The sequence below is a fragment of the Chelonia mydas genome, chromosome 18 (genome assembly GCF_015237465.2).
Source record: "Chelonia mydas isolate rCheMyd1 chromosome 18, rCheMyd1.pri.v2, whole genome shotgun sequence".
NCBI classification, from domain to species: Eukaryota; Metazoa; Chordata; order Testudines; family Cheloniidae; genus Chelonia; species Chelonia mydas.
In genome coordinates this window covers 14,080,376-14,102,862 of record NC_051258.2, presented here as the reverse complement: position 1 = coordinate 14,102,862, position 22,487 = coordinate 14,080,376, and the positions used below count along the sequence as shown (strand labels likewise).

Below are 22,487 nucleotides of genomic sequence, written 5' to 3'. Positions count from 1 at the left end.
GGAAACCCCCTCCTCACACCCACTATCTACTGCTCTGTGTCAGAGGAAGTCAAGAGAGAGCCGAATTGAATGTACTGGAATAAAGGAATAGGGTGTTTGTTGGAGTATGTATTATAATCATCATCCTTTGTACTTCTGCAGCACCTTCCATGAAGCGCTCAAAGTGCTTTGCCTGCATTAACCCCTTAGCCATCACCAACCTGTCATAATTATTAGTACTGTGCTTGTACTGCTGTGTGACAAGTCAATTTGCCTCTCTATGCCTCAGTTTCCCCATTTGTAAAAACAGGGATAATTCTTTCCTGCCTTTGCAAAGTGCTTTGAGATCCAGGGCTGAAGAGCACTACATAGGTGCTTAAGATTATGCTATCCCCATTTTACTGATGGGAAAACTGAGACACAGGCTCGCCCACGGTCACCAGGCATGTGTGTGCCAGAGTTGGGAATAGACCCTCACGTGTCTTTATTCTCAGCCCTGTGCATTAGCCAGAAGACTAGATAGTATATAGTCATATATGTGAATAAGATTTCTTTTTACAAATTTCAAATATGAAAACATACTTTCTACACATGCCTGTGTGTGCACACACTGCACATGTGTGGCTACACATACACACCCCTCCCACACAGGCTGAGAACCTTTCCAGAAATGCAACAGCTATTTAAATATCTGACACCCATGCAAGGAGGCTGGAAAATGGATGCAGCAAGGGCATGTCCTACAGCTTTCAAAAAGCTGCAGCCAGGCCAAGTGCCCTCCATCAAAGGTTCCCCAGCTCCAATCTCTGAACACTCTCCAGCCTCCAAGGCCTGCTTCCCCCTTTCGCTTCTTCTCCCTCTTCCCTTCTCCCACTCAAGATCATCTCGCAGAGTTGCCTCCACAGGGTTTGATTCAGCATGAGTCATTGACAAAGATCTAGCAACAGATTGTACAGTGCCTACAACAGTGGGGTCCTGGTCAGTGACTGGGGGTAGCAACACCAGCAGTGCCGACAGTGAGTAGATCTGAAATGAAGAGGGAGGTCCTGGAGCATCAAATCCAGGATAAAACCCGGGTGTGCATCATCACACTACACTGCACCAGAGTTTCCCCTCATGCCTGCTTCAGGGCTGGGGAAGAGCCTGATAGACCACTCTCCCCACTGCCCCAGCAGCAAACACCCAGCCTCCCTCTGCATTTCCAGAGGTTGAAGTGGGGAACACATGGAAATGCAGCATCATGGCTCGGGGGGTGGGTAAGGGGAGAGAAAGCCTTTCACCTCTAAATCACCATTTTATGCATAAGCAGCCTGCATGACACAAGTACTCTGGGTCTTGGTCCAGTTCCAACATCACAATTAAAATTTACCACCACCCCGCCCAGTACTCTTAACAAAAACGAATGATGAGGAACACAGGAATTTGCTGGACGGTCAGCCAAACAATGGTTCATCTCGCTCAGTATCCTGCTTCCAACCAGTGGCCACTATCAGCTACATCAGAAGAAGGTGCAAGAAACTCCCCTGGTGGGCAGTTGTGGAACAACCTGCCCCAAGGGAAGTTTCTTGCTAACTCTGAGCAGTGTTTGGCTTACAGCTTGGAGCATGATGAGTTATATCCCTTCTATTTTCTTTTCTATCCTATGGCATGTCACCAGGCATGTTCCCTTTACCCACGCAGGTGTCCAATACACGTCAACTGACCATGTTGACTGAACTCCCTTAGTGGGGGGCTGGGGTCCTCCCCTTCAGGGCTGAGACCCATTGGTGGAAGAGCAGGTTGGGGTGGAAAAGCTTGCACAGCCACCACCTGAGCTGTGGATAAACAGGACTTCGGTCCCTAGGGCACCTCTTGCCGCATTCATGTACATGCAAACTCATTAAAAAAAGAAGAGAGGGAACAAACATTAAAATGATCTACATTTTTAAACTGTAAAGGCATGTACGGGAGAGTGAAACCACCAGCCCCATCAGATCACATAAAAAGCCTGCAGAATTCGCCGAGCCAGGGACCATGCGCCTCCGATGTTTATAAATTAATTATCTGAAAAACCCAGGTCACTCCTTATTGCCATAGTGCCTGTAATTTAGAAGTCTGGCATGCAGCCAATTCCAGAAGCTGCATTGATCCGGAATGACCGCAACAACTCCCCCGTATACCTTCCCGTCTCCTCCTCCCCTCCCGTCGCTCCCTCCCTCCCCCACTCCACCGCCTAGCCCCTCCTCCCGCACCCCGGAGGAGCTGCTATTTACAATCCTGCACTCTGACAGTTGGGAAATCGGGGTGATTGACACTGCAACGCTGGTGGATAAAGGTTCCAGGCACGGAGACGGCCTGAATTCAGAACACGGGATGCGTGTCGCTGGGAGGAAGGGAGCAGCCTACGCAGCGTGGGAGGGGGAATGGGAAAGAAAAGCAATTAAATTATTAACATTTTCTAAATAATTAACGTTACTGGTGCCTCCGTCTGAGCCTGCAGATAAACTGCGCTTTGTTCTGGCACTAATAATTTATAGCCCAACCTGTGGTGTGGAGCGAATCCAAAACACACTGAAGTTTTGTCTTGTCAACGTCACACAAGAAAGCCTGTCTGTGCAGCGTCCCCCTCTCCTCCTGCCCAGCCCGAAACCTCAGAACCAGCACCCCCCACGCTCCCAGAAATGCTGAGGAGACAGTTTAATCATAATTTTTAAAAATGTCAGGCTCCTGACTGCAACGAGCTGCTCTGGAGACAGAAGTGCTGTGGCATCAGCTACTCTGGTGCATGTGCTGTGCCTGGGGCAGGGGGCGGTTTCCGTGTCTGATGTCCAATTTGTGCCCAAGTGAGTTGGACCTTTGTGTTGGCCTGTTGTGAGTCTGTGTGAGGAGCCTGCATACATGCATGTAGCTGTGTGTTGCATATGACTTTACGCATCATGCCAGCACACATGCATATGTTGTGTATGGGTTTGTGAGTTGCGCCTATGTGTGTGTGCGCGCTGTGTACCCATGTTGTGCCTGTGCTATGTCTGCTGTGTGTACTGTACCTATGTGCAGGGACATGTTGTGTGTCCAACATGCGCATGCTTATGCATGTGGCACCTTTGTGTAAGCATTATGTTGTCTATTGTGCTTGTGTGAATACCAAACATGCACAACTTGTGTGTTGCACCTTTGTGTAAGCATATGTTGTGCCTCTGTATTGTCCTTGTGTATACTGTACTTGTGCATGTCATGCCTATGTGCATTTGTGTATTGTGCCAGGGCACACTCACTGTACATGTTGCTTCTGTCTACCAACTCGTGTTGTGTTTGTGTGTCCTGTGCCTATGCACGGGCTGTGCATGCCCTAGGCTTGTGCGCATTGTGCCCCTGTGGAGAAGTGCTGCGTGTCTCTCCACAGCGCCTATGTGCGTGTTGTGGGTGTGCTGCGCTCACTTGCATTGCGTGTCTGGGAAGGTGCGTGCTGTGCCTGTGATGCTGAACAAATCCTAACTCTACATGAAACAGGATCACCTTCCTGCCACCCCGAGAAGCAAATCAAATCAAATGGAGAGTGGAAGGGGAAGGCAGCCTCTTTATTAACCTAACAAGCAGCCCTGGGGATTTACTCCAGATTGGAGATTCTCCTTCAAGTCTTCATCAGATACGTTGCTAATGCTGCTCTGCCTCTTCCCCCCCCAACCCCCTCTCGCTTTCTTTCTCTCTGGTTAATCCATGCCAGATACAGTTTGGCAGCCGAAGGCTTTGCGTAGAGAGAGGTGCGGAGGAAGAGAACTGGACATGGACTAAGGGAACTTGTGCTGTGTAATTTCTATCTCCCAGTGACACCTTCTCCTTCTGTGCTCAGATAGTTGTCAAATCTCTCTCGCCAACAATCCCTCCGGCTCCAAGGCAGCTCATTAATCCACCCCTCGCTCCCCCAGAGAGTCGCCCTGGGACACCCCCTCACTCACCTGCTCTTGCATCAGAAAAGGCAGAGGGCACATGCACAATTAACGGCTTTGTTTTGGCCACAGCCAGTCCTGTGCCAGCATGTCACATATGCACGAGAAGGGAAGCTGTACATACAGACTGACACCTGTACAACACGTGTGGGCTCTCTCACCATGACCCAATTTCCCACTGGCTGCTTTGTGAACAGACTAGCGCCCCTATGGGTGATGCTCACGATACCTCAAACACCGTGTGACTGGCTCTGAATTGGGCTCCCCAATATGAGGGACAAATACTTCTATTTTTATTATTTAATTAAAGCACAAACCATAGGACTAGAGAACAAACTCCCCCGAAGAAGACGCAATATCTGCAGGATAATGGAGCACGAGCAGCAAGACACGAACACCTGTTCAGAACTGGGAGTTGTTTTTAAGGCCTGGGTTGTTTCTTATTTTGCACTGATGTGGCTGCATTAGTGCAAATCCGTTGTGTAGACAAGTTGCACCAGTGTAAAAAAGGACTGGCACCCATGCAGCTTATCCGACTTTAAGTCTATGCCAGCACAAAACACCTCCTACACTGGTGCAGCACCATCCTCCCTCGGGTTTGCTCCATCCAGGCAAAAACACCCCACTGTAGCCAAAGCCCAGGCTACTCCAAATTAAACAAGAGTGGGGAGGAAGAATCTTGGCTTCCCCCAACATCCAACCCAGGGTTAGACAGCCCAACTGTCCTGCCTTGTTGCTGGTGTTTTGTGGCTGCAAGGAAAGCAGTGCCTGGAAGCTGCCTACAATATCCTTGTGGCGAAGCTCTGATGAGACTCTCACAACATGAGTATGCTGGGCCCAGAAGAGGTTTCTCCCTTTCAGCTCCCAGGTTTACCAAGCCTCTGCCCCCAGCAGATCTGGTTTCAGCTGGTGAGGGACAAATTCATCTCCAGAGCAATGAAGTTACACAGCAGGGATGAATCTGTCTGTCTATCCCCAGACACACATTTCCCACTGGCTTATGCATTCTCCTGCTGAACAGTTTTCATTGCTTTTCTCATTCCTAAAAACACGGTGAGTTTAATCCTCATAAGATGGCAGGTCATAAACACCAGCTACAGCCAGACACACTGCAGGCAGGTGCTATGTGAATTTCCCACGCACAGCACTGCCAATGCCCTTCAACTACATTCTGCATCACTTCATGCTACTCCAGTGCTGGATCCTCTCACAGAACTGCCACTGCACGTCAGTGACCACGCCCCCTCATTTGTCCCAGCCCTCAGCCTCTGCTCAGCCAAGCCTGCCAACCATTCTGGATGATGCCAAAGGCCGGGGTGGGCTTGTGAAGAGATGAGACTAGGCAGAGACCCACTAAATTCACTCCACTTGTGACCAAGTCAGACTTGCACCAAGGATTCTGAATATTTGGGTTGACCATCTCCAAGACAAAGAGAAAGGAGGAAGGGGAGAGGACCCCGCGCTACTGATATGCCTACAGACCTGCTGCAATCACAAGCTAATTGTCTAAGCTTCTCAGAAGCAAAGCTCACAGCAGAGCCATTCCATTCTCACCACGAGGTGTTATTACAGCCCAGGACAGCTGCTAGATAAAGTATCAGAGATCGCAGGGAAAGTAATTCAACACGTTAGAAATCCCGCCCATTCCTCCCCCCGGAAAGCCCGTACCACCGTGGCTGGGGACTGCCATGCTGTTGGCCAACTGGTAGAGACGCTGCTGCTGCTGCTCCTCGAAGGTGCTGTGTTCGTTCAGAGCTGACATCATCCGCCTGTAGTGTTCCTCCGGGGTCATCTGAGTCACCGCGTCTTCGAGCACGGGCGTGTGGGAATTGTCTGAAGAGTAGAAGGTTTTAAAAAAGAGAGAGAGAGAAGACATCACATCAGTGCAGGAGGACCAGAGGACTAGGCAGAAAACGAAAGTCGAGTGATATCCTCCCTCAATACCACAAAACGCATGCCTATGAACCTGACACACAAAACCTCCAAATTTAACCCCGCCCCCCCCGACACAAATGCATAAGCACCCAACTCCCTCAAACACATGCACACCCCCCCAACACACAAAATCTACAGACCCAACACCCCCAACCACGTATATATGCTCCCAACACCCCTTCCAAACACACACACATACTCAACACAAAAAACTTCAAACTCAGCACATGCACACACACACAGACACACGCACTCTTACACACTTGGTGGAAGCCAAGAGTGTTACATTACAATCAAACAAAATTACAGGCAAACTCACTTTACCTAAGGGGGTAAAGGAGGACCGTTGCTGCCACAAACACACGATGAAAGACGTACTGGATTCTCCTCCACTCCCCTGGGGGATGCTAGTTCTCTTTTCAACTAACGCCTAAATAGACACCCACCCCTTTTTTTCAAGCCTGCCATTTGGAACACGCTTGGAGGAGGTGGCTACAGCGAGGGGCAACGTGATCCCTCACTACGGAGATGCTCATTGCTCAACTGCTTCCTGTAGACGAGTTTGAGAACCGCAGTACAGGTAGCAAGCCACCAGTTTTGCTAGGAGCAGCGCTGACAACCCATCCGCTCAGCTATCAAAAGGGAAGTTACAGAAACAGGCTCTCTAGGTACTCGTACGGCCGAGCACCCCAGTCACGACAGTTTTTATCTTCACAATACTCCTGTGAGGCAGGCATGGGGACCGGATGCGCAGGGCAGAGTGAGGGATTTGCCAGTGGTCTGTCACACAGAGAATCTCTGTGTGCGCTGGGAACTGAACTCAGGTCTATTGAGCCTGAGCCCAGCGCCCTGCCCACAATTCTACCCTTGAGAGAAAGCGAATGGTCTTGTAGTTCAGGTGTCACACGGGGACTCAGAATCTGAGTTCCTTTGCCACAGTTTCCCTATATGACCTCAGCCAAGTCACTTAATCTGACTCTATGCCTCAGTTTTCTCGTTTGTAAAATGGAGGTAATAATCTTGCCAGCCTCTCAGGAGCACTGTGAAGGTAAATTAATTAACGTCTGGGAGGTTACTGCAATGTAACAATAGTTATAAAGGCGATGCAGTTATCACACACCCCCTTCCCTGCCCCAACTGGTTTGACTATTCGCAAGAGAGGAGCACCGATTGTCACTTATTCAGAACGCTGCAGCCTTGACCTACACCTCACGACGATGGGTGCTGTGAAGAGGCAGAGGACAACTCCACAGATTCCCTCGTTAGCTTAAGTAGCTGAACAAGAATCAGTTGATGTCCAAGTAACAAGCACATGATTCTTACCTGAACCCTGAAATCAGCTGGACACCTAGCCCCCAGCAGGGCCACAAGGGGAAAAAAGCCCATACAAACTACCCCACCCAGCCCTGAAATAACTTATGGGGCCAACCCTCCTCCCATTACTCACAGGTGCAGTACCAATGTCTCCAAGTAAGGTGGGCAAGTTCTGCTTCCCCCCACTGAATCCACTGGGATTGCATGGATCATGAAAGCAAAATTAGGTTCAGTGACTAACAGATTTACCGCATACATCCCTGCCTCCACATTCACCAAGCCTTGCTCTCTTGTGTGGGGCTGAATCCCTTTCAGAAAGGCCCCACCTGCTCCCCGGGCAATAGAGACCCCACTATAGCAACCAGGGGAGATAAAATCCAGAGCAGCTTTTGTTTACTGTAAGCAGAACTCAGAGGAATTACCACACTCACGCCTTGGCAGGGGCTGCTCTCACACTATTTTATCTTGGATCATCCCCACAGGCAAAACCCTTTCATTACTCACAGAGAAACTGCCAACAAGAGCTTTAACGGGCAGAGGGAACGGGAGGAGGGAGGGCTCCTGCCCATTGCATCGCGTCACTAGAATGCCAGCGCGTTGACTGAATGAGAGAGCAATCTATTAATGGAACCATTGTGTGCAAGCTCTGAGTTCTCTCTCCTTCGCTCCCCGTCTCCAAGTCTGAGCCTGTCGGGCCTTTCCGACAGTGCCGCCATGTTGGCCCCAAATCCAAGATGGCGGCAATGGGACAAATTCCAGTCACTTGACACTAGTGTCACCTGGGGATGCTGGTGCTTTGACTCGCACTCTGTCATGTGACTATAGCTATGTATACACCCCTCGCAGAACCAAGAGGTCCCCTGGTCTGGATATCCCCTGAAAGGACAATCACGGAGGGGAGCAAGTGGCATTGGAAAGGCAGCATGGTACAACGGATAGGACACTGGACTAGGACTGAGGAGACCTGGGTCTAATCCCAGTTCTGCCATTTCCCTCCTGTGGAAGTTCAGGCATGTTGCTTCACCTCTCCTTCCCCGTCTACTTTTCGCCTGTCCTGTCTATTCAGAGCATAAGATCTTTGGGGCAGCGATGCTCTGCCCCATGTGTTTATCCAGCTCCTAGCACAGCGAGGTCCTGATCTCAGCTGGGGATGCTACTGCCATAATCACTTTTAAAAAAAAAAATGTTCCACCTCCTCCAAAACCCCAAGAAGAGAATGAAGCCGAAAAGCTTATAATATCCTGGGTTTCCAACCTCCAAACACCACCCTAATTCACACGGCTCCTTTCCCTTGTGAGTATAAAGCCCGGAGAGCGAGCGCATGATTTCTGCCCTATTTTGCTGGGGTCAACGACAGAGCTCCATTCAATTTCTCACCCAGCACAGCACTCTGCAACCAGGGCTACAAACTGCAACCACTAAACTACACCCTAGTGACGTGTTTCTGTATCTCGAGGACCAAGGACTTCCTGTGAAATTCACAGGTTCAAAGCCCGAATCGAGCTGCACCGTTCTAGGAGTTGGACCCCCCACCCCTTCAATTGGGTGCATCTGCCTCACAACCTAGTGACTCAAAAGAGGAGCGGTGGATAATTAGAGGCAACCGCGCAACTGCTTGTGCAGCAGGTGGCCGGTGCTTTCAGGAAGGAGCAAAGGGATTGGAATTCCCCTCCAAATCACCTCCCCCGACTCTCCTAGCTGACAAGACCGCCCACAGCCTCCTGCCTTCCTGGCACCCCTCCTCCCCAGCAAGCTCCGAGAGGCATCAACTGTCTCAACTCTCATCTGATGCTCTTAACTGGAGCTCTGAGGAGAAAAGCCACAAGACCCAGACCCCGATTTAGGAAAATCACTGAGGTTTCTTCACAGCCGTGTCATTAGGAAAAAAAAAAGGGGGGGGGGGAAGAGATAATGACACTTAATTACCATAAACTTTATCCGATCAGGCCCAGAGCAGATTTCAGGTGCAAGGCGGGGGGGGGGGGCGGGGGGGGGGCAGGGGCGGGGAGGGGGAAAAGCTGGATTTCCACACTTCTAGTTGGAGATTTCACATGACTCAGCCAGTGATAATTCCAGCTCCGTGGCAGCTTTGCTGTCTGCTTTTGTCATTACCAGGGGGTAATGCGGGAGACTGATCTTGTCAAATCTCCTCCAGCCGCCAGGTGTGAAAGGGACTCCAGTATCGAAGCTCAGAAGCAAGGGCCTAGACAGACATCTGCTTGTCTCTCTGCTGCTCTCCTGGCCGGCCCCCCAACAAGGGCTCCGTGCGTGCGGCTCTCTCCCCATCACTCTCTCGCTCTGTCAACACAGCGACAGCGTCACAACCTCTGGTGCCCTCCAGAACATCAGGGACAAGGGAACCAGACCTTCAGAGAGGGGAGGCTCTCCGCAGCTCTGCAATGCGGACTACGATTCCCACTGCCCCCCACCGCTGACGGCCTCCCCCCAGCAGTGACACACTGGGGGCTTCACAACTCAAGGTGGGAAAACAGGTCCCTTTGCTTGAGACTCGTCCCCCGAGCAAGACATCGTGTAATTCCCCTCCAATAGGGCTTACCGCAGATGGAACCTTTCCTTTAACACCCACTAGCTAAGAGGCAGCTGGGAACAGCTACCAGCCCCCAGGAAGCCGGGCTCCCTTCCTGGTTCCTCTAATCAGACAGAGAGGGCAGCATGCAGCATTGCAATTCTCCGTCCCTTGCCCTGTGAGCTCAGCTACGGCCAAAGACTCAAAGCCAGAGCTGAGGGTTAGGATCATGGCCACCTGGGTTTTCTTGTCCCAGCCCACAGAGCGCCTGCTCCTGTACCCATGGCAGTCCAGCAGGGAGGTTTGCTACCAATTTCAGTGGGAGCAGGAGCGGGGCCAGAATATTGTTCTTCAATAGATGTTTAAGTGGAGAGAGGTCCGGACCAAACACATGGATCTGGAGATCCCCACATTTTGGGAGAGTCTGGATCTGAACTGTCCGGCTCTGGCCCTCGGCCAGGGCCAGGTCTGTTTTTGTAAACTAAAGATCCTAAGTAGTGCTGCTGGTTTGTAGGGCTATTTGTTTTTTGTTTTAAGTGATTCACAGAAGGAAAGAAGAGAATGGCAGCCCCACGAGGTCATCCAGCCAAGGCAAGATCGCTCCCTGCTCCCTACCGCGTATTTTCCAGCAGCTAGTCCAGCCTGCTTTTAAATCTCCCCATCTGAGGAGGTTTCTAACAGATTTATTTTTCAGCGGCTCAGATAGGGGAGGGAAAAAAAAAAAAAAAAAACCTTCTCTCCCTGATTTTTCTTCTCTCTCTCTCTGCAATAACGCAGTTTTATTTCCTGTCTCCAGGGACCAGAGGAGCACATCTCCAGACCACGCTGTTGTTGTGGGAGTGAACATTTTGCTGGGGAATTGTCTCCCAGGGAGAAAGCTTCCTCCATGACCTGCCAGCGCAGCCCTTGCTCTGAGCCTCTGATACGCTCACATTTCCATATTAGACACGAGAACGTTCTGCTCTGTTTGACAGCAGTGCTGGCGTGGCCCCGTTTCCACCGAGATAGGGCTCTCTTTTGATCTCTGGTGTGTGCATCGGGGAGGGGGAAGGGAAGGTTACCACTTCGGTGCTGGAAGGGTTTCCAGCCCTACAGGTGGTTTTTCACTCAGTCAGAGAAAAGGAGTGATGTCCTCGGCTGCCTCTGTTTTCCTTGCTTTGTGAGACATAGCCACGGTGTCTCAAGATGGGCCGCGGGTGCAGGGTCACTTATCCTGGTCAAAAGGCCGTTTTGGAGACAATGCTTCCGTGCCCGGAGTTGCAGCTGCATCTAGGGCCGGCATGTGATCTTATGGGATAGGCCCTTCCCATGGGGTTGTAGACAGGGCCGAGGCAGAGTACACAAAGCAGGGGAGCAGCCGCCACAGGCCACTTTACAAGTGCCCAAGCAAAAGACCCCAGAAGATTAGCTGAACCACTGAAAGGCACAGATCTCCTCTAGCTCACTTGGCTCCTAAGGGAGCACTGCCTGAGGCTGGTCGAGCCGCTGCAAGGTGCCACGCTGCGAGGGGATTAGAGGAGGGACAGGGGCAGGGAAATTCAGGCCAGGGTTTTGCCTCCCTCACTGGTGCCACTGCCCACAACTGCGAATTGGCAGACCCGTCTCCCGTCTAGTTTTGCTGCTGAAAGCAGCAAGCGTCCCACTGTTGGAAAGGGAGATGGGGGCAATCCAGGAGCTGCCGACTCTGCACAGGGTGTGCCCTTGCATTGCTCTTGCACAAGCCCTGCCTGGCTGCCTTTCCAGCACCGCTTTAGCTAATTAAGTGATGTATCAGTGGATTTGCAGGTGGGCTCTTTCCACTCATCTCCCACCTGCACATGCATGGACGTGTCCCAGCCGCACAAACTCCCTCTCCTACCAAACACCTCAAGACAGGTTCTAGGTCACCATGTCTCAATAACCCAACACAGGTAGGTGTCCACTTTCTAATACTCCTGGAAAGTCACATGTTTGCCAGGGTTGCTTAGCAGCTTGTCAACCACCCTGGAGGGAGTCAATCCCATCTGACAGGGGGAAGCGCAGGGGAATCCTGCAACAAGGAGGTATGGATGCAGCTGTCCTGACACAGTCAAAGGGTGGTTCCCTTCTGCAGCACAGACAGCACCCTCGGCACGTTTTAATCCCACCGTTGAATTACGGTAAAGTCTTGGCTACCGCTGAATTTGCAATGCAGGCAGGCAGAGCTAAAATGCTGAGCCGGTGTTTCAATATCTGTCTTAGGCACTTATATGGCCTCCACCAGCATAGTATCTAAGTACAGCAGGGATTCGAACCCAGGTCTTCCAAGTCCTTAAGTAGTGCCCTAACCACTTGGCAATGATTCCTCTCACTCTTTCCTGTACGCAGGTGGAAGATGAGCTTCCCTACAACGCCCCCATCCACACTGAGAAACTCATTGAACGCTTCCCTCAAGTTGCCTTTCCATGTAAAGAACTGCTGGTGCTACTTTAGGAACGTTATGTGACTGTGAACACGACAGGAAGCGTCCACAAGAAAATGTCTCCATTAACAAGAGGCCCACATTATTCAAAAGAAGCATGAGAATGCCTTCTCTAGCCTCTCCAAGCAACTCACTGCCACAAGATATTCTTCCATGTCTGTACAGTGCCTAGCACAAGGGGGTCCTGGTCCATGACTAGGAATCCTAGACAGTACCACAATACAAATACATTATAAACAATACTAATATCCTTGAGATCAGAGCTCGGCACGATTCAAAGAATGAGACTTTGCAGAGATAATGAGAACATTCACCGTTGTAGCAGATAGGTTACGTTCTAAAAGGACATAAACTGGTATGCTTCAAAGCATAAGCCACTAACACTGAAATTAAACACCCCCGGCTGGCCCAGGTCAGCTGACTCGGGCTCATGGGCCTTGAGCTGCATAACTGTTGGGTAGACGTTCTGGCTCGGGCTGGGACGCCCCAAAGTGGGAGGGTCCCGGAGCTCGGGCCCCAACCCAAGCCCAACTGTCTACACAGCAATTGTTAACCCACAGCCTGAACCCCATAACCCCGAGTTAGCTGATCTGGGACGGCTGCAGCTGTGCTGTGGGTCTTTTATTCCAGTGTAAACATACCCTAAGTCAGTGCTTCTCAAGCTATCTGATGTGGGGGACCGGGAATTTTTTTTTCCAATGTGCGCGCGGACCAGCAGCCGATGGCTCGTGGACCGGCACTGGTCCGCAGACCACCACTTTGAATAGCACTGCCCTAAGTGACAGGGATTGGGAAGAACCATCCCCTGTGGGTAGGACAGTCCATGCCTGGTTATTATGGGGATTGTAAACCTTTCTGTGAAAGGGCTGGGGCCAGCCATTGCTGAACACAAGATACCAGACTAGATGGACCATTGGTCTGATCCATTCTGGCAACTTGGATGTTCCAGGTTCCCCTAGTCTATAGTTCCTCTAATCTACACGCAACACAAAACAACACCATTTACACTGCTCAGGGGAACCTAAGTATTCAGTGACAAATAGCGCAGAGCTGATCCCCATGTGTCAAAGGCCTTGTCCAATACCTGGGGGAGAAGAACTGCCACTAAACGATCTCAAGACGTGTGTGCCAGAAGAGGGAGACTTTGGAGGTTTAAAAGAGATCCACATAGCTTAGAAAGCCTGTGTCAGTCTCAGGTTAGCCTAGTTTAAAAGCCAGGGAAGGCTTTCAGGGAAAGGAAAGAGTGGGGGGCAGAAAATGAAAGTGGAGTGGAGCTGTCACCCTTTAGGACTTCTGGGGAAACCCTGCTGAATGAGTCAGAAGGAAACCCCCATTCAATGATTCTGGTTGAGAAAGCAGGATTTAGAAAGAAGCAAAAGTGGGTAAGTGGACCCGGGGGTGGATATGCAAAAGTAAGGGTTGGCTCTGACCTGCCTCTCATTTCACTCAAATCTCCAAAGGCCGGGGGGGGGGGGGGGGGGGGAGGAAGAGGCGGCTTTGGCCCATCTCTGCTAGGACTGGATCGTTTATGGCTTGATACTGCAACCAACGAAGTCAAGTAGTGCTGACAATGACTCCCATTTGTGTAGAATGGGACCCTTTTTGGGGGGGTAGGGATAAGTGTCATAAATCCAAAAACTATAGTCTGGTCTTGAACAGCCTGATTAAAGTTTAGCTGCTTCTCAGCAAAACAGATTAAACTGCTACCACTGTGATTCATTTTCAGAGCATGCAATGGATAAGAAAGGGTAGAGGAGACCGAGTCAGCAGAAGCCTGAAGGTGGGTAGTGTGTGCTAACTCCTTTAAGGAAGCTGTGGCAAACTGTGGCGTGGTATTGCATAGCCTGACACTGAAAATCGAAAGCTCCTGTGTAATAAATGCATTTCAGCACCCACAAAGGATTCCTCCTGGAATATAGAGGCACTTCTGATGGTAACTCGGGGAGGGGAGGGCAACAGGAGGACAGGAAGTGTGCAGATGAACAAGTGAAAGGAAATCATTTAGGCCTAGTGGATGGTACTGGCTGGGGTACCCATTACACCAGGTATTGTTAGCACCTGACAGGAATTCCTGCTAGACTATTCATGCATTCCTAACTGGAACAATTTGGAGATAAGAGGCAGGAAGAGGGTACATAAAAAAAAATGATTAAGAAGGAGAGTATGTTTCTAGGTAATGTTAGCAGCTACTGTACCAGGCACTATTCGCACCAATTAGCAGCCAACAAGGATTGCTTTTGGAATACTAATGCCCATCTAATCATAATGTTGGGGTAGGAGGCAGGGAGGGGATTACATAAAAAAATCTTATTTAGAACGAGAGTGTCATCCTAGGGGCTGTACCAGGCACTGCTAGAAGGCGCAATACAAGGTATTTTAGGAAGCAGTGAACGTTCCACAGTAAAACGCTGCATGCTGAAGCCCCCTTGGAGACCATCTGGTTTGGTTAACATGGGGGTGGATTCATTCCCCCTCCCTCCTTTTTAAGAATCTCAGCTGCCGGACTCCAACCTCATGAAACAAGACCTGGCCAGCTTTTCTTTTTTTTTTAAATGGCTAGAAGAGCACAGGTTAAGCAATAATGACTGAGGTGGGCATTACTGACAGCTAATTAGTCTGACCTTAACAACAAAGCCTCTAAGTGAAAGCCTGCAAAACCTCATTTACGCAACCCGAAGACGAACTCATTAACTGCAGGCTCCATTACCCATTCCACTTTGCCGGTCGTAAAAAAAAGTTTTAAAATCATGTTTATGGGAGGGAAGCATAAAAATAAATAAGGAGATTTAAATAAAAACCCTAAAATTAAAAACAAAACATTCCTCCCCCCCCACCCAACTCTACAGATTCCATCTATAGAGGAATAACTTCCTCAACGCAGAAGGACTATCTAGCTGGACTTTTACTATACTCATAATTAGATACACACATAAAGCAGATGCCAACATGATAATGCAGTGCGTGTCCTGTATTAAATATCCAAACCAAGGCACACTGCCTGAAAGAGACACACACCCCCGACCCACCTCAGGAGCTCCTGGCTTGGTTTTTAAACAGTAAAATAATCAGTCTAATTAAAGGAGATAATTCCCCCCCCACACACACACACACACACTGATCTTCCCTCCACTCAGCTGAAGAGAACACTGTGCATTGGTAGCCTTCCTCACACACCCCCAGCTCAGACACTGGAAGCTCCTACTCAGCATCTCACATCCCTCCCTCATTAATTTCAATTAAGTTAGGTTCTTAAGAAAAGAAAATGGGGCGGGGAGAGGAGAGAGAGAAATAGCACTTACCCTTTGGGGACTCGCTTCGGGTTTTCTTGCTTTCTAAAGGACACTCACTGCTGCTGTTGGGAGAACATACTCTTCTCCTGCCTAAAATTTCATCTAGAAGAGAGAGAGGGAGAGAGAGAGGGAGAGAGAGAGGGACACAGAAATGAGAGACCTGAGTATCAGATAACGCTCCACTTCTTTCCCTTTCACAGAATCAACCAGAGACTTATTTCACATTTTGCTGCCCAAACACGGGGTGGGGGGGGGGAGAGAAAGAAAGAAAAAAAAATCATCTTGAAAGCCCAGATCTGCTTTCCTAATCATGCAGTCCAAAGGGATGTAATGACTTTTCAAACAGTGATCAATGCAATGATTTTAAGCTGTAAATTCTGAATCTAGTTTATTTCCTTACTGAGTTTCATCATTTGTTCGGCTGCCTTTTGTCCCTCTTGTGTTTCCACTCCTTTCATGCCCTGATGCAAAGCAACTGGGGGGAGGAAAAAGGGGATGGGAGAGGAAGAAAAACAATTCCCTCTGAATCTTCCTACCACAGTATCTCTCTCTCTCTCTCCTAAAAACCTCAAGGTCCTTAGCAATCTTCTCCCTCTAGACTGCACGGAAACGCTCGAGCCTTTTGCATTAGTGCAGCCCTGCGAGCCAACGCAAAATATCTAATATACAATTACAGCGTCCCCTGAACAGATTTAAAATCAATATCCTCCCATAATAATGCTGGGGAAACTGAAAGCATGAAGTTGCATACGGGCAGGAAGGAAGAGACAGTTTGTCACTGTGAGCATCAAATTCTCATTTCTCAAGGGCTTGTTAAAGATGCAGCATCTCAAAAAGCCTTGAAAACAAGTACCATATTTGAGAGAGGATATGTTGCGCCTATCTATGAGTCAACATGAGCAAAGCACAGATGCTTTGCATGCAACATTTCTTATGGTTAAGAAATGTTACAATTCAAATCACTACTGTTTAACACAACAAAACATTATTTCCCTTCCACATGGCATCTCGATCCAAACCAGGGTCCTTAGCACTAATAGTCACTCTGCATTAATTCAAGTTCAGCTAGCTAAATCTAGTTGACTGAGCTGGCATTCTGTTTATCGGGAGACACAGTGTAAGAAGTTGTCGCTGACAGCGTCCAAGTGGTGCAGAGAACAGACAGTTAACAGGTGAGGGCAGAACCTGCTAGGAAATGCCTTTATCCAATGAGGGATGTTAGAACTCTGCAAAGTTACAAGGTGGCATTTCAAGGTTTTAAAGAGCACAAGCTGCCTCTGATCTTATCTCACCGTGACCCTGTCACCCAGGCTGTTAACACCACCAGCGCTTGGAAGCATTGCAAAGGTCTGCAGCCATCCCTAACTGAAAAACAAAGTCAATACAATGAAATGGTGGCAATCTGAAGAAAGGATGGACTCAAAGAGAGTGACAGACCTTAAATCTTCAAGGCACTCCAAATTCAAGGCTTAACTCAGCCTTCTGTGGTGGATTGTCATGTGCATTTTACAAAAGTGGAAACAAAGGCCTGCCACACACACTGTCCACTAGCAGAGCCAATTTTGAAGGACCTAAGGAGTACCTGGCCTGGCATCCTGTACTCAGGTCACAAGACAATGCCTCTCTCTCCTTCCAACTCCCCAGTTATCTGGAACTCCTTATTCTGGGTGTTGATTTGCCTGATTATTATACTCTTGTGCGTGCTGCAGACCTTTGGAGCTGGAGGCCAAGAGCCTCTCACCTTCTCTCATCCAGCATTTGCCGTTTCAAAACAACAAAGTCCCAATACTCAGCTCACCACTCCCAGGAGGAAGAATCACATTAAGGCCTGATTTCATGCATTTGGGGCGGGGATGGTGCTTATGATTCAAATGAGGAATTGGCGACACGCTTACAGGTACGGGTGGGTTAGGGCAGCGGCTCTAAGCAGCTGTAGTAAGCGTCTATGACTTCACAGCTCTGCCGAAGCACCTCAGTCACGATCTAGAGTCCCTCCTCTGCCCTGCTATTTGAACTGCACAAACAGACGCACAGCTCTGTCAACACGCATTTGTTCTGACCTGCCTCACGTCACTCCTGACTGGCAGCACCCCCGATACCTGCAAAACACTGTACAAACATCCACAAGTGACTGGCTCTGTGCCCTGGTCTCAGAGAGCGCTCCCCCACCTGAACTCCTGAGCACCATGTCCACAAATGCAGTGGTGGGTCAAACACACTCACGTGATTCGGGTCATGCTCTAACTAGAGCTCCCTATTTTCCATCCGTAACCAAATCAGGATTTGAACCCAGCTCTCCAGACATGCTATGTTAGCATATTAACGCCAGCGAGACCTGCAGCCCCTGTCCCAGTATCTCACATCCACATACAGTCCTGAGACTCCAAAAACCTCTAAATAATGTTATTTTGTTGTCAAATCAGCATGTTCCATTTTAAAACCTAAAGGATGGAAAAAAGCTAGGGGGGAAAGAAAAGATGACAAGACTCTTAATACACTTTCAGCGTGGGAGTTCTTTCCATTATATTAAATCTCTTCTCTGCTAAACCATGAGCCAACTTTGCATTTAGTGTTTTGGTTTTTGGGGTTTTTTTTTTTATTTAAAACATGTTTTACTGCATCACATTAGACAATGAGAATGAAAGACAAAATTGTGGTTAAGGCACGTGCCAGTGAGAGTCCCCTGGGTTCTATTCCCAACTCTGCCACAGACTATTTAACCATGAGCAAGTCACTTGACCTCTCTGGGTCTCATTATTACTTATATATTTGCATTACAGCAATGCCTAGAAGCCTTAGCTGACACCAGGATCTCACTGTGCTAAGCCTTGTACATGCACATAATGAAAGATAGTCCCTGCTCCAAAGAGCTTGCAGTCTAAGCTCTCACAATGGGGATGAGAAAGGAATTATTATTGCCAGAGAACAGAGATGTACAGAGGCACAGAGTGATATGCCCACAATTACACAGGGAGTCAGCAGCAGAGCTAGAAATTTAACGCAGGTCTCCGAAATCCCAGGCCACTGGCAGTACCTTTACCGCAAGACCATCCTTGCTCTTAGCTTCCTTATTTGTAAAATGGGGTATAAGCCCACCTCACAGAGGTAGCTGAATGGTTTCATTCATTACTATTTGTCAAGCCCACTGAGACCCTTGGATAGAAGGTGCTACGTAATGCAAAGATTCACATTATAGTACAGGAGAACTGGTCCTCTCCCCTCTATATCTAGAGCCTGGACACACCAGTCCCATCTGGGGAATATGTGCCCGGTTCCAGCACCTGCCACCACCCATCCATTCCAATACACCATTCCACCGGGGTGGCCTATCGAAATCCGCTTTCTGGACACACACTAGCGGAAAGGAGAAAAAAAACAGACCCTGAATTCCAACTTTGAACAAGTTTCCCCCTAGCTTGGTGGCAACAGCAGCAGAGTGAGAACAGAGCCCAGGAGCCTTGGCACACCGGGGGTCACAGTGAGAGGGGTGACACAACCAAGTGTCAGCGAGTTACAGCCACCTTGATCTTCCCATGTTGCTGAATGATGGGGGCCCTGGGTGGGTCCCCATATGGAAAAGGCTGAGGACCACATAACAATGGAGTAGTATCCTTTCTTGTTAAAGGTGCTCACTTACTTCCAATGGCAGGCATAGGCTGGGTCTATGCATCCCATCAATTGCACCTACACAGCTGGGGAACCCCAGCCATTCAAACCCCGCAATTATTTCAGGGATATTTCCAATTTTTCCAACCCAGAGGGTCAGCACCACCCGCACTACTTCCCTTGCAAACCTCCATGACCACTGCACCAATCACGGATTTAACTACCCTGAACTGATTGTCGACAGATCTGTAAAAATCCAAGCTTGCCAGCTTCTGCAGGGTGATAGCAACACACTTCTGGACTGTCATGGCCTCTTTTCTCTGAGTGATCTGTGTCACAACCATGGTGAGCCAGGCCTAGCGGCTGGAGCAGGAGCTGGAGTCAGGAACCAGGAGTCAAGCTGAGGGTCAGGGAGCAAGCAGGGCTGGAGCAGAGCAGGATCAAGGCTCGGAGCAAGGCTGGCAGAGGCGTGATCGCAGCTGTGGGCATAAAGGGTTGAGCAGCCCAACCTGCTGCTGAGCTTAAAAGCAGGCCTGCTGGCTGCCTTGTGCCCAGCAGGTCCTTGCTGCAATCCAGCTGAGCTCGCTAATCTGCCTGCAGGCTGGGCTGGCTAGCCCTCAGGCTCAGCTGCAGGAGCTCTCTCCTGCCAACCTAGCCACTCTGGGGCCCTGGCGAGCTCAAGTGCCATGGTGGTTTTCCTCCTCAGAAAGTTCTGGGCCCACTGCTGGCCCTCCTGCGCTCCCATCACCATGTAGCCGCACCACTCGGGGCTTGTGGTCCTGAGCCAGAGGCAGTGGTCTGCATGGGGGCTGGAGCTGGATGAAAAACAGCATCAGCTCCATCCACGCCTCCATCTCCACATGGTCCCGTTCTGTTGTTGTAGGGCTTCTGCTTGTAACTGCAAGCTGCCGCCTTCATCTTCTCCAGGCCAAAAGCCGCCTCTGAAACACCTGGCACTGTCTCTTGGCAGCAGATTTTGCAAGGGCATGCCAAAGAAACACTGACTCCACAGAAAGCAGCCACTGCCGGCCCTGGTTGCTAGAATGAGCAGGATCATGTAAGAGCCCACCCCCGTGCTGCCTTGGGGTCTGCCAGGAAACGAATTTCCCAGGCCTAGACCACTTCCTCCCACAATGGGCAGAAAAATTGCCCCACAGCACCTCACAGCTCACTGTGAACGTGAGCCCAGAGCAACGCAGCGGGCTGTGGCACTACGGATCACAGGATACTCGTCCTGACTTTCTGTTACTGCTTCTCACGGCCAGACACGATGCCAGTGCAGACGCGGAACAGCCGCATGCTGATATCAACAACGGGGCCGTGCTGGAGCAGGTTAGGCGCTCATGCATTGGCTCACCCAGGACGACTGAACCCCTGGCAAGCCCACAAGGACAGCCTGAGATGCATTACCGCCAGATAAAGAGAGGGAACTGGGGCTGCCCTGGGGAGCAGAGAATACCTCCATTAGCCTTTTAACAGCAAGAGGGATCTCTGAACTAACGTCGAGGTTAAGCCGAGGAAGTCCATGCCAGTCAGTGCCACCATCTCCCGAGCTCTCTGCTGTGATTTTCCCAGGGGAGCCACCTCACCCCCACAGTACAGGGCAGAATGGCTGGGCTCGCACTCAGTGGAAGGGGGCAGATAATCACTGTAACAATCACTCAGCAGGTTCACACATCGGGTGTTTCTCACACGGGGTGCAAACTTTTCCCATGCGCAGACAGAAGGGAGGCCAAGGGGCCACATTTGGTTCTTCTGCAATGCACAGTGTTACCAATAACGGGGCAGGGTTAGAGTGCCGCTCCTGCATTCCCTAGCCAGGGCACTGCTTTTGCTGCAGAAGCACCTGGTGCAGCTAAGTGGGACCGAGCCAGGTTAGATGGGTGCAACCAAGGCTCAGCTGGTGAACATTTAACAAGTCAAACAGGCCTTTCCTCTCGGTATTATTTGAACAAGGGCAAACGTCTTTCCAGGCTCCTAACTCCCCGCCCTTCCAATTCAAGTCCTGGGTATAACAAACAGTTCCCACTAACCAGCCTGAAAGGTCTCAGAGGCATCTCAGTACTTTCTTTTTCCCTCCTCTGGTGCACGCAGCCTGCGGAAATATCCCCACTCCAGCCCAGCTGCTCAGTCTGTCCCTACACAGCGGGTGACAGCTTCGTGGGGATCCTGGAGGCTGCCGCCCTGGCAATGGGCTTCTTGGTCTGCTCTGAAACCGAGATGCAGCACCAGCTTGCCGAGTCCCAGCGGGCCGTGAACTGCTAACAACAAAGGCTGGCGAGCGAGGGGCCGCACAGGGTGGGTCAGCACAGCAGGGTGAAATCCTGCGGCCGATCAGCTCTGCCCCTCGCCAGCAGCAATCAATGGAACAAAGGGAGAGTGAAGCACAAGGTCATGGGAATTATGGGCCATAATTTAACTGAGAGCAATGGGTGTGGAAAAAAATTATTCAGGAAGGTGGGGGCAGAGGGGGAAGGAAGGCAATAGGGCCTCTGGAAGGCGGGATCCCGATGCTGGGGAGTATAATGAGCAAACTTTGCCACAAGTTTACTTCTTGCAGAGAGCAGGGGAAAGCCTTGTAGTTCAACACCAAAACAGCAGCAGTGCAATGGTGCGGCTTTGGGCAGATCTGGAAACAATTTCTTTGCACCCTTCCGGAGATGGAAGGTTTCATCCCTCCAACAGGGCAGCTCACTGGTTGAGAGGACTTCACTAGGTAAGGCAGCTGGACTGCAAGCTCTTTGGGGCAGGGACTGTCTTTTCGTTCTGTGTTTGAACAGTGCCTAGCACAATGGGGGCCTGGGCTCTGGCTAGGGCTCCTAACCACAGCTGCACTATAAATGATAAATAATAATTTGCTAATGTAGTCACAAGTCTCTAGCTAGAGATGAGAGCACAGCAAGTCTCACAGATCTGGGCCTGGATCCAAAAACTCTGGCTCAGGATCGTTCTTAGCATACACCAGGGTTTCTGCAAATGTTGGAGCCAGGAATCCTCTCCCCAAACAGCAACGCTTTGGGTCCCCTGTAACAAAATACTTCTACAAGGGGGATAGGGGGACAGGCACAAAGGAAATTTCCCTGGGAGTCACTGCACTGGGATGGAGTATTTGAGGAGATGGGGCAGGCTGATGGTTTCTCTTTCCCACTGGCTCATTTCCATGATGAGGTGCTGAATATGCACTACTGTACTAACTAGGCCAGACTACGGTCTGGATTTGCAAAATCTCAGGGTGCATCTGCACTGCCATCAGAGGTCTGACTGCAGCTCTGGTAGGCAAACCCGAGCTAGCTTTCGCCTAGCCAGCGCAGCTGAAAACAGACGAGAAGATGCAGCGGCACGGACCCTGTGTGGGCTGTACAAGCCCATCTGGAATCCTGGCTACGGACTTGCATTACTAACCTGCACCGGGGCCAGTGCTAGTGCACATAGGCGCTGACTCCGTGGGTGCTCTGGGGCTGGAGCAGCCA

General features: G+C 50.1%; 1 protein-coding gene across 13 annotated transcripts in view; it reads right to left on the bottom strand.

Moving 5' to 3' along the window:
• Positions 1-22,487, bottom strand: part of SAMD11 (sterile alpha motif domain containing 11) — a 180,794-nt gene that overhangs the window by 35,025 nt on the left and 123,282 nt on the right. For 11 of the 13 annotated variants that reach the window (XM_037880960.2, XM_043531523.1, XM_043531526.1 and 8 more), the window contains 2 exons: positions 15,421-15,513; positions 5,574-5,738 (listed from right to left, as the gene is read on the bottom strand). In XM_037880960.2, coding sequence (XP_037736888.1) covers positions 5,574-5,738; positions 15,421-15,513 — 258 coding nt within the window. The remainder of the gene's footprint in view (positions 1-5,573; positions 5,739-15,420; positions 15,514-22,487) is intronic. The other 2 variants (XM_037880963.2, XM_043531525.1) reach the window with 1 other exon arrangement.